General features: G+C 36.2%; 2 protein-coding genes across 6 annotated transcripts in view; one reads left to right on the top strand and one right to left on the bottom strand.

Moving 5' to 3' along the window:
• The window catches only part of MNS1 (meiosis specific nuclear structural 1), a 40842-nt gene extending 36162 nt beyond the window's left edge, over positions 1 to 4680 (top strand). For both annotated transcript variants that reach the window (XM_059371977.1, XM_059371976.1), the window contains 3 exons: positions 1223 to 1348; positions 2670 to 2777; positions 4506 to 4680. In XM_059371977.1, the coding sequence (XP_059227960.1) occupies positions 1223 to 1348; positions 2670 to 2762 (219 nt within the window). In that variant the 3' untranslated portion in view covers positions 2763 to 2777; positions 4506 to 4680. The remainder of the gene's footprint in view (positions 1 to 1222; positions 1349 to 2669; positions 2778 to 4505) is intronic.
• The window catches only part of TEX9 (testis expressed 9), an 80338-nt gene that overhangs the window by 12173 nt on the left and 53717 nt on the right, over positions 1 to 14448 (bottom strand). For 2 of the 4 annotated variants that reach the window (XM_059371979.1, XM_059371981.1), the window contains 2 exons: positions 4428 to 4562; positions 3165 to 3586 (listed from right to left, as the gene is read on the bottom strand). In XM_059371979.1, coding sequence (XP_059227962.1) covers positions 3509 to 3586; positions 4428 to 4562 — 213 coding nt within the window. In that variant the 3' untranslated portion in view covers positions 3165 to 3508. Of the gene's footprint in view, positions 1 to 3164; positions 3587 to 4427; positions 4563 to 14448 lie in introns of those variants that run through there. The other 2 variants (XM_059371978.1, XM_059371980.1) reach the window with 1 other exon arrangement.

The following is a 14448-nucleotide window of genomic DNA, read 5'->3' as shown; positions in this document are numbered from 1 at the left end:
CTTTCTCATAAAAGTCTGTATGACCTATCTGCTTATATTCCGTTGGCAGAAACCAAGTCCTATTTTGACCACACCTGACTGTAAGGGAGCCTTAGAAATGTAGTCTTCAAAACAAACAAACAAAAAACAACTCAGGTGTAACAATTCCATGGCAGATTCTGTTACCCTATTTGATCTTAGAGGTAACATAAATAAGGGCCACTCAACTCTTTGATTCAAAAACAAGATGGATGAGAATGTCTTTTCTCAATTAGCTGTTATCAATGCTATGTCTGATTCTGTAATGCAGATAGTATTATAGTAGATGAAATACTTTCATGAGAAGCCATTACATGTTTAAGTGGCACTGGAAATGGCTGTGTCCTAGCATTCCCGTTTTTCTTCATTGGTAACTATGAAGAGTTATTAGGTTATGTAGAAGCTGGTCTCCCATTGTAGGAAAACAGACATATTCTTTTCTAGTTTACATGACTTTGATAAGGACTGGTCTAAAAAATAATGAGCCTAGGAAACGATAGTTATTACAAAGACACGCTTAACATTAACATTACTTTAGGTGGGAATTCACCACTTCAGTGGTCTGCCTTTAGCACCCTACCCTTTCCAACAGGATTATTTGGGTATGGCTCCATAAGAGTTCTTTTTAGCCCTAAAACTTTTTGTTTTTTTTTTTAATTTATTTGACAGAGATCACAAGTAGGCAGAGAGGCAGGCAGAAAGAGTGAGGGAAGCAGGCTCCCTCCTGAGCAGAAAGCCTGATATAGGACTCGATTCCAGGACCCCGAAATCATGACCTGAGCTGAAGGCAAAGGTTTAACCTACTGAGCCAACCAGGTGCCTCCCTATTTTGTTTTATACAGTAAACTGCCTTCAGCACTGGGCATATGGTTAACATTATATAAATATCTGAATAAATTAGGAGATCCCTTCTTTGAAAATGTTTTCCTTGGTAATGAAGGTATATTGTCCTAGAAATATATACTTGCCTCCCTAAAAACCCAGTCATGACTACTGTTTTCGTGACTTTAAAAGATAGAGAGATGTTGTATATATTGTATATATAATAAATATAAGATATATCTATCTTCAGAATATGGTATATTCTGAAGTTAGTATCAAAAATAGTTCATCAATTTTGTCTAATTCATTATGAGAATAGGTTTAATGACTTCTTAAAAGATTAATGTATGCTGTGACAATAAAATTTTATTTACATTTCCAGCAACGTGAACTAGAAGAATGGCAGTTGCAGCAAAGAAGACAAGGATGTATTAATGCAATTATAGAAGAAGAAAGACTAAAACTTCTCAAAGAACATGCTACAAAATTACTAGGCTATCTCCCTAAAGTAAGTGAGATTTAACTCAAGGTATAATCTTCCTGACCTCCAATAGTGGGGAAAATTACATGGTAACTAGGATTTCAGAGAGTCTAGGTTTTGCTTACTTCTGGCTGTTCACAAAGCAGCAGTAGGATCTTAAGCAGCCATTGACATCTGTCTCTAAAATGAGAGAGTTGGTCTTGGCACATTCTTAGAAGCAGGTGCTAGATTTTCTGAATTTCAATTCTAGAAGTCTAAAACTAAACTACTTGAAATCAGTTGTGATACTTTGTACACTAAAGCTGATGACATACAGGAAAGTCTTGTAATTGGTAACACTGCTAACAGACACATGCTTGAACCAAGTCTGAGACAGATCTGCTATCTAATGGGAAGTTTTAAATAAGTACTAGGGAACCTGTTTTTGAAAGTACTTCGATAAGATTTTCATGTATAAGTGAGATACATTCTGACTATAAATGAAGTAACAACTGAGTTTCATAAGCCATATAAACATCTGGATGCATGTAAATAAAATTTCCATCTTTTAAATTTAGAAATGTCATTCGATTTATTCATCTGAAAGAATCAAGTGCTTATTTTTTAGTGCAGTGCTAAGGAGGGAGAAAGGGGATTGAGTAATTATTGCTTGTCCAGAGGTTGTTACAGTCTAATTGGTTGATAGGATTAATTTAGTCTTCTTTTTAAATTAATACATCACCTTATAAGTTCTGGAGAGTCTGGGATTTAGATATTTTTTAAAAGTAAATGTGGAGATGGGGAGAGCCTAACAAACCTGATATATCCCCAAATGACCTAAATTATTCTTTAGGTGCTTTAAATTATAGAAGCAAATACTTAAGAGGCTTTTACTGTATAGTATAAGGGAAAAGAAAAGTAAATAAAAGCATGGAGAATTTCAAAGGGCTTGGTTAAATGGTCTAATTCCAAACTTGGAGCCTTTCCTGCAAGACTGAAGGTTTGCTGATCAGCCACAGAATGGAGGCAAAAGCCAGTCTCATCCATGAGCCTGGCAAAGCTCAGTCTCTTCACCCTGACCTCTCTCATTCAGCCAATCCTAGCAGTCGTGACCTGCAGTAGTAAGGGAGAAGAGCCCAGATTCCTATTACAAATTCCTACACTGGAGCTGATAGATACGTCAGGAAATCAAAGAATATTCAGTATATATATCAAATCATAATTTTAGAGAACAGTGATTTTTTTCATAAATGCATTAAATTACAATATCTTAGAGCTTTAACTTCATAAATTTGTAGTCTATATATTCGTTAGCATTTGGTGAACTACTCTAGCATTTGAAGTAACCCACAAAATATTTTTCTTGTAGGGAGTATTTAAAAAAGAGGATGATATCGATATGCTTGGTGAAGAGTTCAGGAAAGTATATCAGAAAAGGAGTGAAATTTGTGAAGAGAAATGACACCATCAAGATTAGGTAAAAACTAGATTGTTTTCACCACTAGATGTCATTGTAACTTTTGTTTTACAGTTAATACTGAATCTTAAATCTACTTGGATTTTCTAAAGTGTCTCTAATTCATATTTTTTTAGCTACAAAATTAATTGCTCTTAGTCAAACTCGTTCTTGTACTGATAATTTGAAGATCTGAGTTATGTACCACATCACAACAGTCCATGTATATATAAGTACGTTACAGGCCAAACCCCGGAGACTAACTTCTTCATACTACTCCTGCTGCTCAGAACTTTTTCTGCATCTCCATTCAGACTACAGTTCCACTGGTATTTTAGGAACTTTACTTCCAGGATTTGGCCAGCCAAAGTATCTTTTTCTTTCTACTATAAGGAAAGAGAATAAGAGTGAGGAATTTCAAAGTGCTTTATTGTCAATGAAAACTTAAAAACAGAATTTCTATAACATAAACTTACCATTTATGAACTAGAGCTGAATCTCCAGTACTTTAATATAAAGTACTTTATATTAAATGGCAAGTGGGTCACAAGAAAGAAACAAAAGTTAAATTCCTATTATTTTACATATCAATTTTGTATCCCTTAAATCTGAACAGGGAATTCACTGGAATTACTTTGATTTCATTACCAAATGTCTTCATTACTTAGAGTAAAAATAGTGCATTAAAACTTAAAATAAAATATATATGGGTCATACAGTTAGACATACAAAGTCTATATAAAGTAGATAATTTATGAATTTCCCCATTCAAGTGCCTTCATAAATTCCTCTTCGGTGAAAGACAACATCTTGGCAGCTTCAATATGCATCTGTTTGTAACAAATCAATATTGTTTTAGTATTAAGCGTAGACCACAGAACAACAGGAAGTTGATAAAAGTGTGTACATATATATGCTATCAAATTAATAAGGTCTGTTGGAATGTGTACTCAAATTCTAATAAACATGATATTTGAAATTACATTCAGTGGTCAGCTTGTAAAAACTTATTTTGTCCATGGTGGTTACTGAACCAACATGTTGAGAGAATAATAACATTTTAATTCCTAGCCTTGGCAAAAAGGGAGTGTGGCAGAACCATGACTCTGTATCTTTTCACCACCATGTAACTTTGTGGACAGAAGGAAACAGTAGTTGGGATTCAATTTTCAGTCTTCCCTGTTTCAAGAGGCAAACTAATCCCCTAAGATAATAGTTATTCTTGTACGTACTTTCTTTAATTAAAGAGTATCCATACAGTATTTCTAGTCGCATTTGCAACATTACTAATATACTTGCATGAAAATATCCATTTGCTTGGATGACACATTGTATATAAATCTTATTATGTATGTTAATAGATAAAATTTTGTGCCTAGGGGCGCCTCGGGAGATCGAGGGATCTCTCGATCCCTCAGTGGGTTAGGGCCTCTGCCTTCGGCTCAGCTCGGGATCCTGGGGTCCTGGGATTGAGCCCCACATTGGGCTCTCTGCTCAGCAGGGAGCCTGTTCCCTCCTCTCTCTCTGTCAAATAAATTTTAAAAAAATCTTTAAAAAATTTTGTGCCTACGTGTGTCAAAAAACGTATCTAAAGTAGAAATAATAACTGTTTTAGTAGAGTGGCCCAAATAATACCTATGATTTAACTGTGTTTTTTAAGGACAGACTCACCTTCTGCCTTTTTAAAACATCAATTAATTTTAACTGTTTCTTGAACCCTATCATTAATTCTCCTTTTTGTTTTTCTAGCTTCTTGTTTTCTGATTTTAGTGCTTCAATTTTTTTGTGTTCTTCATTGGCTATATCCTGCAAAAAGAGAAGAAACTTCCATATAGTCTTCAGTCTTTACTGGAAAAAATTATTAAAAATATTGTCACATTAGTAATAAATATCTTTAACTGAAATATAAAAATTTTGCAAATTTTCTTCTTTGCATTACTGAATAACTAACATTGATAACTTAATGATCTCTCAAACATTTTAGAAATAATTCAGTTCTAATTCCAGTAATGCCAGTTTGTAGTAGACCAACTCTTCTGGGGTTAACAAAAACATATTTGAAGGTATAGATGAATAATCAGTAGTAAGCAGAAACTGGAGGTGATAATGCTCCTTGAAAAAAGGGAAATATACTGGCTGAAGTCCATAGTCAACTGGCTTTTTTTTTTTTTTTCTTCTATAGTCAGCTGGCTTCTGAGAGCACTTTCTACTTCATGGGTTCACAGGAGATGGACCTCGAGGAAAAGTAGCAGTCTTACTGGTTTGAGAAATGAGAAAACAGGGTTGCCAGGGTGGCAGAAATTTTCAGTTGACAAATTCTAGAAAGAATGGAGCCCTCAAAATTTCCTCAAATCCCTGGTAGACACTTAAATACCCCAAATACCCCGTGGGCAGGGTGAGACCCCTAGGAACACATGAAAGGCAACAGCTATGGTCTAAAGAGCTGAGCAGAGAATTCAGCCACAGGCCTGACAAGGGAGAGAGAGTTTGTGATCTTAGCAAAAATTATCCAAATGAGCTCAGCATCAGTTTGGACAATGGAAAAGAAGGACAATGAACTTTGGTCATTAGAATTTAACAAAGTACAGGAAGACCTTATACTTAAATAAATGTTAAGCCTTTCATGCAAAATGGCAATGATACCAGGAGGAAATCTGAATCTTCATACATATATAAAGTAACAGAAATAATAACATAAATATTAGTAGACTTCTTATTAAAATAAATCTCTTTAAAAGATAATTGATAGTGATGTCACGAAGATGGCAGACTACAAAGTTCCGGGCCCTTGTCCCCCAACAAACACACATGGACACACTGAAGACACTGTAGTGTTGTGAGCAGTATAGAAGCCAACTAAGCAGTAACAGCCAAGCAAACACCTAAAAAGCCATATTCAAAAATGATAGGCAATTTCATGGCATTTATGCTCACCCTTTTCCCCCTTACCCTCCTGGCATAATGGAAGGAAGCTTTTCAATTCGTGGAAAGAAGAGTAGAATTTGCCTGTAATGGTCTGACTTGTTTGGGGATTGCCTGAGGGACTGTCTCACCTGATTCAGAGCACTGATGGAATGGTGACACAGTTTATGTATCAGGCTGGAGGCTGCTGGAAGCAGTGGTGGGAACTGCTGCACATAGGGCCTACAGAGGGTCTGCATAACCATGAATGTCTAGGTACAAGAGATTATGGGCTGAGGAATAAAATGCAACATTGAAGGCCCAGAGAAGAAGCAGGGCTGAGACTCCTAGGAAGTTAAACATTTAAATGACAGGGTAAAGAGCTTTAAGACATACAGAAAACAAATCAAAACGGTAATGGGAAGTTCTTCCCCATCAGCAATAACTGGAAATGTAAATGAATTAAACTTCCCCTAGATTGTATTTAAAAAAATAAGATTGAACTGTATATTGTCTACAAGAGATATAAGGACATACATTGGAAAAATGAAAAAAGACACTGCATGCAAATGGTACCCAAAGGAGGACAGGGGGGTCTATAATAGTATCAGACAAAATAGACTACAAGTCAAAACAGTTATGAGAGACAAAAAGGCCATTATGTAATAAAATGCTTCATTCACCAAGAAATTACAACAATTGTATATTCACCAAACATCAGTTCCTAAATATATGAGGCAAACATTGACAGAACTGGTGGAGGAAAAAAAACCTCGGTGATTATAGTAGACTTCAATACCCCACCTATGGATATAACAACAAGAAAGAAGAGCATTAAGAATAGTACATGAACAACCCAGCAGACCAACTGGGCCCAAAAGATGTATATAGTACATTCCACCCAACAAAAGCAAAATACACATTTTTCCTTTGTTTCACCCCTAAAGATTTATTTATTTGAGAGAGAATGTGAGCATGTGCAGGGGTGAAGGGCAGAGAGAGAGGGAGAGAGAAACCCAAGCAGACTGTGCTAAATGTGGAGCCCGACAGGGCTCAGTCTCACCACCTTTAGACTATAACCTGAGCTGAAGCTGAAACCAAGAGTCAACACTCAACTGACTGTACCACCCAAGTGGCCCCAAATACACATTTTTCTTAAGTGTACATGGAACATTCTCCAAAACAGATCATAGGCCACAAAACAAGTCTTAGTAAATTCTAAAAGACTGAAGCCATACAAACTTTCTGTTCACACTAAATGAAACTCAAAATCAACATCAGAAGGAAAACTGGAAAATCTATAAATATGAGGGGATTAAACAATATACTCTTAACCAATGTGTCAAAGAAGAAATCATAAGGGAAGTTAGAAATTATCTTCAGATAAATGACAACTAAAACACAATGTACCAAAACTTACAGGATATAGTGAAAGCAATGCTAATGTGAAAATGTATAGCTACAAATGTTTATGTTAAAAAAGAATAAAGATCTCAAATCATAACAACTAAAGAACTAAACTATAGAACTAAACCCAAAGCTAGCTGAAAGTAGGAAATACTAAAGATTAGATCAGAGATAAATAGAGAATAAAATAACAGTAGAGAAAAATCAATGAAACTAAGAGTTGGTTCTTTGAAAAGATTAACAAAATTTACTTTATCTAGGCAAAAAAAGATAGACTCAAATAACAGCAGAAATGAAAGGGGATATTAAAACTGACTTACAGAAATAAAATTGTAAATGGGACAGTAGACATTACAACTAAAACCACAGAAATAAAGAGGATAAGAGAATACTCTGAGCAATGATACACCAATAATTGGATAACCTAGATGAAGTAAATTCCTAGACACTACCAAACTACTAAAACTGAATGATGAAGAAATAGGAAATTAGTTCAGGCAATACAAATATGTAACTAGTTAGCAGACTGAAGGAGCACTCAAAAACCTCTCAGCAAGAAAATCCCCGAACCAGATGGCTTTACTGGAGAATTATACCAAATATTTTAAGAAAAATTAACACCAAGAAGAGTCCAAGATAGCAGAGGAGTAGGAGACTTTAATTTCATCCGGTCCCAGGAATTCAGTTAGATAGCTATCAAATCATTCTGAACACCTGCAAACTCAATCAGAGATCAAAGAAAAGAGTAGCAGCCATTCTATGAACAGAAAAGTGACCAGTTTCTGGAAGGTAGGTGGTACGGAGAAGTGAGTATGAGGTGATATATGGGAAGACACACCATAGCGGGGAGGGAGCTTCCATCAGCTGGCTACTGGCAAGTGACAGAGCAGCGGAGCACAAAATCAGAACTTTTAGGAGTTAGAGCATAGGGTGCAGCCAGAAACCAGGGAGACAGGAGTGACTGACTGCTTTTCTCAAAGGGCTCACTGAGGAGTGGGATCCCAAGTTCTTGGCTTCTCTGGGGCCAGAGATTGGGAGGCCGCCATTTTCATTCTTGTCCCCTAAAGCTGAACTGAATGACCAGAGGAAAGTTGGAAAGAACTCAAATACATGGAGGCTAAAAAGCATCCCACTAAAGAACCAATGGGTCAATCAGGAAATTAAAGAACTTTAAAAATCATGGAAACAAATGAAAATGAGAACACAACTGTTCAAAACCTTTGGAATGCAGCAAAGGCAGTCCTAAGAGGGAAGTATATAGCACCACAAGTCTTTCTCAAGAAACCAAGTCTCAAATACAGAAGCTAAACTTATATCTAGAAGAGCTGAGATAGGACAGCAAATAAAGCCTAAACCCAGCAAGAGAAGAGAAATAATAAAGATCAGAGCAGAAATCAATGAAACAGAAACCAAAAGAACAGTAGAACAGATAAATGAAACTAAGAACTGGTTCTCTGAAAGAATAAGATTGATAAACCCCTGGTCAGACTTATCGAAAAGAGAAAGGACCCAAACAAAATCATGAATAAAAGAAGAAAGATCAAAACTAACAACAAAGAAATACGAACAATTCTAAGAACACATTATGAGCAACTATATGCCAGCAAATCAAACAATCTGAAAGAAATGGATGCATTACTAGAGACTTATAAACTACCAAAACTGAACCAAGAAGAAATAGAAAAGATGAACAGATCCATAACCAGTAAGGAAATTGAAGCAGTAATCAAAAATCTCCCCCCCCACCCACACCAAAAAAAACAAGAGCCCAGGACCAGATGGCTTCCCTGGAGAGTTTCACCAAACATTTCAAGAAGGATTAACACCCATTCTTCTGAAGCTGTTCAAAAAATATAAATGGAAGAAAAACTTCCAAACTCTTTCTTTGAGGCATTACCTTGATCCGAAGACCAGACAAAGACCTCATCAGAAAGGAGAATTACAGACCAATGTCCCTGATGAACATGGATGTAATAACTCTTACAAAATACTAGCCAAAAGGATCCAACAATACAGTCAAAGGATTATTCATCACGACCAAATGGGATTAATTCCAGGGCTATAAGGGTTCAACATCGGTAAATCAATGTGATACACTACATAAATAAAAGAAAGGACAAGAACCATATGATCCTCTCAATAGACACAGAAGAAGCATTTGAGAAAGTACAGCATCCTTTCTTGATTGAAACTTTTCACTGTGTAGGGATAGAGGGAACATACCTCAATACCATAAAAACCGTCTACGAAAAACCTACAGTACATATCATTCTCAATGGGGAAAAACTCAGAGCTTTTCCTGTAAGGTCAGAAACACGGCAGGGATGTCCAATATCACCACTGCTATTCAACAAGTACTAGAAGTCCTAGCCTCAGCAATCAGACAACAACAAGAAATAAAGGCATCTGAATCAGCAAAGAAGTAGTCAAACACTCTTAGCAGATGACATGATACTTTATGTGGATAACCCAAAAGATTCCACCCCCTAATTGCCAGAACTCATAAAGGAATTCATATGAAGTGTCAAGATATAAAATCAAGGGGCACCTGGGTGGCTCAGTGGGTTAAAGGCTCTGCCTTCGGCTCAGGTCATGATCCCAGGGTCCTGGGATTGAGCCCCACGTCGGGCTCTCTACTCAGCAGGGAACCTGCATTCCCTCCACTCCCACCTACCTCTCTACTTGTGATCTCTGTCAAATAAATAAAAATCTTTTTAAAAAAAAATATATAAAATCAATGCACAGAAATCAGTTGCATTTCTATACACCAAGAATGAGACAGAAGAAAGAGAAATTGAGTCAATCTCATTTACAGCTGCACCCAAAGCCATGAGATTCCTAGAAATAAATTTAACCAAAGAGGCAAAGGATCTGTACCCAGAAAATTATAGAATACACATGAAAGTAATTGAGGAAGACACAAAGAAATGGAAAAAAGTTCCATGCTCATGGAATAGAAGAACAAATATTGTTAAAATGTCTATGCTAGCTAGAGCAATCTACACAATGCAATCCTTATCAAAAAACCATCAACTTTTTTTTCACAGAACTGTAATAAATAATCCTAAAATTTGGATGGAACCAGAAAAGACCCCAAATAGCCAAAGGAATGTTGAAAAAGAAAACCAAAGCTGGTGGCATCACAAATCTGGACTTCAAGCTCTATTACAAAGCTGTAATCATCAAGACAGTATGGTGCTGGCACAAAAACAGACATAGATCAATGGTATAGAATAATGAACCCAGAAATGGACCCTCAACTCTATGGTCAACTAATCTTCCACAAAGCAGGGAAGAACATCCAATGGAAAAAAGACAGTCTCTTCAACAAATGGTGATGGGAAAACTGGACAGCCACATGCAGGGATCTTTACTAAGATAAAAAGCTTTTGCACAGCAAGGGGAACAATCAACAAAACAAGACAATTGGCAGGATCAGAGAGGGTATTTCCAAATGACTTATCAGATAAAGGGCTAGTATCCAAAATCTATAGAGAACTTAACAAACTCAACACCCAAAGTGCAAATAATCCAATCAAGAAATGGGCAGAAGACCTGAACAGACATTTCTTCAAAAAAGACATCCAAATGGCCAACAGACACATGAAAAAGTATACAACATCACTCGGCATCAGGGAAGTACAAATCAATACTACAGTGAGATACCACCTCACACCAGTTAGAATGACTAAAATTAAGTCGGGAAATGACAGATGTTGGCGAGGATGCAGAGAAAGGAGAACCTTCCTACACTGTTGGTGGGAATGCAAGCTGGTGCAGCCACTCTGGAGAACAGCATGGAGGTTCCTTGGAAAGTTGAAAAGAGAGCTACCCTACAACCCAGGAATTGCACTACTGGGTATTTATTTACCCCAAAGATATAAATGTAGTGATCCAAAGGGGCACCTGCACCCTAGTGTTTATACCAGCAATGTCCACAATAGCCAAACTATGGGAAGAGCCCAGCTATCCATCGACAGATGAATGGATAAAGATGAGACAGACAGACAGACACACACACACACACACACACAGGAATATTACGCAGCCATCAAAATATGAAATCTGGCCATTTGCAATGATGTGGATGGAAATAGAGGGTATTATGCTAAGTGAAATAATCAGAGAATGACACTTATCATATGATCTCACTGATATGTGGAATTTGAGAAACAAGGCAGAGGATCACAGGGTAAGAGAGGAAAAAATGAAACAAGATGAAACCAGAGAGGGAGATAAGTCATAACTGACTTTTATCTTAGGAAACTAACTGAGGATTGCTGGAGGGAGGGGAATGGAGAGATGGGATGGCTGGGTGATGGATACTGGGGAAGGTATGTGTTGTGGTGAACACTGAGTGTTGTTTGAGACTGATCAATCACAGAACCATAGCCCTGAAACAAATAATACATTATGTTAATTTAAAAAATGAAATAAAATTTATATTAAAAAATAAAGAAAAATTAACACCAATCATGTTCAAATTCTTATCCCAAACTGAAGAGACCAAAACTCATTCTGTGAAAGTCAGCATTAGTCCATTACCAAAGCCAGAGAAAAACATGAGAAAAAAACCTACAGAACAATATCCCTCAGAAATACTGATGTGAAAATCCCCAACAAAATAATAATAGCAAACTGAGTTCTGCAGTACATGCAAAGGTTTATACAGAACAACCAAGTGGGATATATTCCTGGAAGCAAGGATGGTTCAACATATGAAAATCAATCAACGTAACACTCCACATTAACAGAAGGAAGGGAAAAAAACACACTCACAATCCTCTCAATTGATGTAGAAATAGCATATGAGAAGATTTAACACATTTTCATGACAGAATGATACTACTTCAACATAATAAAAGCCATATAGGAAAAGCCCACAGCTAACAGACTCAGTGGTAAAAGACTGGAAGCTTTAGCTCTATGATCAGGAAGAATACAAGTTACCTCCTTTTGGATTGATTGATTGATTGGTTTGTTTGTTTGACACAGAGAGAGAAACCACAAATGGGCAGAGAGGCAGGCAGGGAGAGAGAGGGATGCAGGTTCCCTGCCAAGCAGAGAGCCCGATGCGGGGCTCAATTCCAGGACCCTGAGATCATGATTTGAGCTGAAGGCAGAGGTTTAATCCACTGAGCCACCCAGGCACCCCAAGTTACCTACTTTTGCCACGTTTATCCAACTTAGTCCAGAAGTCTTGGTCAGAGCAGCTAGGGAAGAAAAAGAATTAAAAGGCACCCACATAAAAAAAGAAGAAAGCTTATTTTTATTCACAGATAGCACATAAATGTAGAAAACCCTAAGGATTCCACAAGTAAACTGTAAGAATAAATTCATTTGGTAAAGCTGCAAGATACAGAATCAATTGATTCATAAGAATCAGTTATATTTTCATATACTAACAATGAACATTCTTAAAAAGTAATGACCATGAAAAAGAATAAAATACTTTAGAATAAACATAACTTAGGAGGTGGAAGACTTTTACACTGAAAACTTCAAAACACTGCAGAAAATATTTAAACACAAATAAGTGGACAGAAATTCTGTGTTTGTGGATTGGAAAGACTTAATATTAGTTCTGATACCAATATTACCCAAAAGATAGTTATATATTAAACATAATCTCTATCAAAATTCCTATTGTGTTTTTTACAGAAATAGAAAGATCCACCCTAATATTCATATGGAATCTCAAAAGACCAGAAATAGGCAAACAATCCCAAAAACCAATAACAAATTTGGAGGTTTCACACTTCCTGATTTCAAAATTTATTACAAAGCTACAGTAATCAAAACAATATGATACCTTCATAAAATATAGACCAATGGAAAAGAAAGCCCAGAAATAAACATATGTACACAAGGACAAATAATTATTGGCAAGGGTATCTAGACATTCACTGGGAATAAACAGTGCTAGGAAACTTTATCTCCAAGCAAAATAATGAACCTATACTCCCTATATCATACCATATACAAAAATTAACTCAAACGCCTTGGTCTTCGGTCAAAGACCTAAATGTAAACTCCCAAATTATGGAACTGTTAGAAGAAAACACAGAGGACATGGTACATGATATTGGATTTGGTTGTGATTTCCTGGATAGGACACCAAAAGTACAGGAAACAAAAGGAAAAATAAACTGGACTTACATCACAGGACAAAATGAACAGAGAGAAAGCCAACCTATAGAATGGTTTGCAGATATTTGCAAATCATGTATCTGATAAAGGGTTAATATCCAGAATATGTAAAGAACTCCTCCAAATCAGTAATAGAGAACAGTCCACCAACTGTTTAAGTACACTGTATATTTTTTTAGGTATTTCTCTAAAGAAGATATATAAATGGCTTACTTCAAGCATATGAAAAGGTGATCAAATCACCAGTCATTAGGGAAATGCAAATCAAAATCACAGAGAGAATGATCTAATAAACACAAGGATGACTACTATTAAAAAAAACAAAACTCAAAACATGCACACACACACAAACAAAAAACAAGTACTGGTGAAAATACAGAGAAACTGGAACCCTAATGCACCATTGGTGAGGATGTAAAATGATGCAGTTGCTGCAGAAAAGCAGTATTTTTTTTCTTAAAAAATTAAAGATTTAATTTAATCTTATGATTAGAGCAATTCCACATGGTATGATCCAGCAGTTCCACATCTGGACATACACCCCAAATAACAGAAAGCAGGGTCTTAAAAAGATTAATTATATACTCATGCTCATAGCAGGATTATTCATAATAGCCAAAAGACAAGAGCAACCCAAGTATCCACAGACTAGTTGATAAATAAAATGTGGTATATACATACAGTGGAGTATATTCGGCCTTAAAAAGAATGAAATTCTGACACATGATACAACATGGATGAAAGTGGAGGACAGTATACTAAGTGAAATAAGCCCATCACAAAAAGAGAAACATTGTATGAATTCACTTTTATGAGGTACCTAGAGTGGTCAAAATAATAAAGATAGAAAGCGGAACAGTGGTTGTCAGGAGTGGGGAAGAAGGGAATGGGGAATTGCTATTTAATAGACACAGAGTTGCAATTTTTGTAAGATGAAAGAAGAGTTCTGGTGTTTGGCTGCATAACATTGTGCATGTGCGTAACACCATGAACTGTACATTTAAAATACAACAGGGTAAATTTTATGTGTACTATGCCAAAACTTTTTTTTTTTAAATTTTAAAAGATAATTCTTTAAAGCAAAAACTAACCATATAGTGTGGAATTTGTGTATATGTAAAATGTATGACAACAGCCAAAATGGCAGAAAAGAGTAAATGGAATATACCACTAAAAGGTTCTTAAATTATTCATAAAGTGCTGTAATATTTCTTGAAGGTAGACAATGATAAAG

The sequence above is a fragment of the Mustela nigripes genome, chromosome 13 (genome assembly GCF_022355385.1).
Source record: "Mustela nigripes isolate SB6536 chromosome 13, MUSNIG.SB6536, whole genome shotgun sequence".
NCBI classification, from domain to species: domain Eukaryota; kingdom Metazoa; phylum Chordata; class Mammalia; order Carnivora; family Mustelidae; genus Mustela; species Mustela nigripes.
This window is presented reverse-complemented; position numbering and strand designations above follow the sequence as displayed.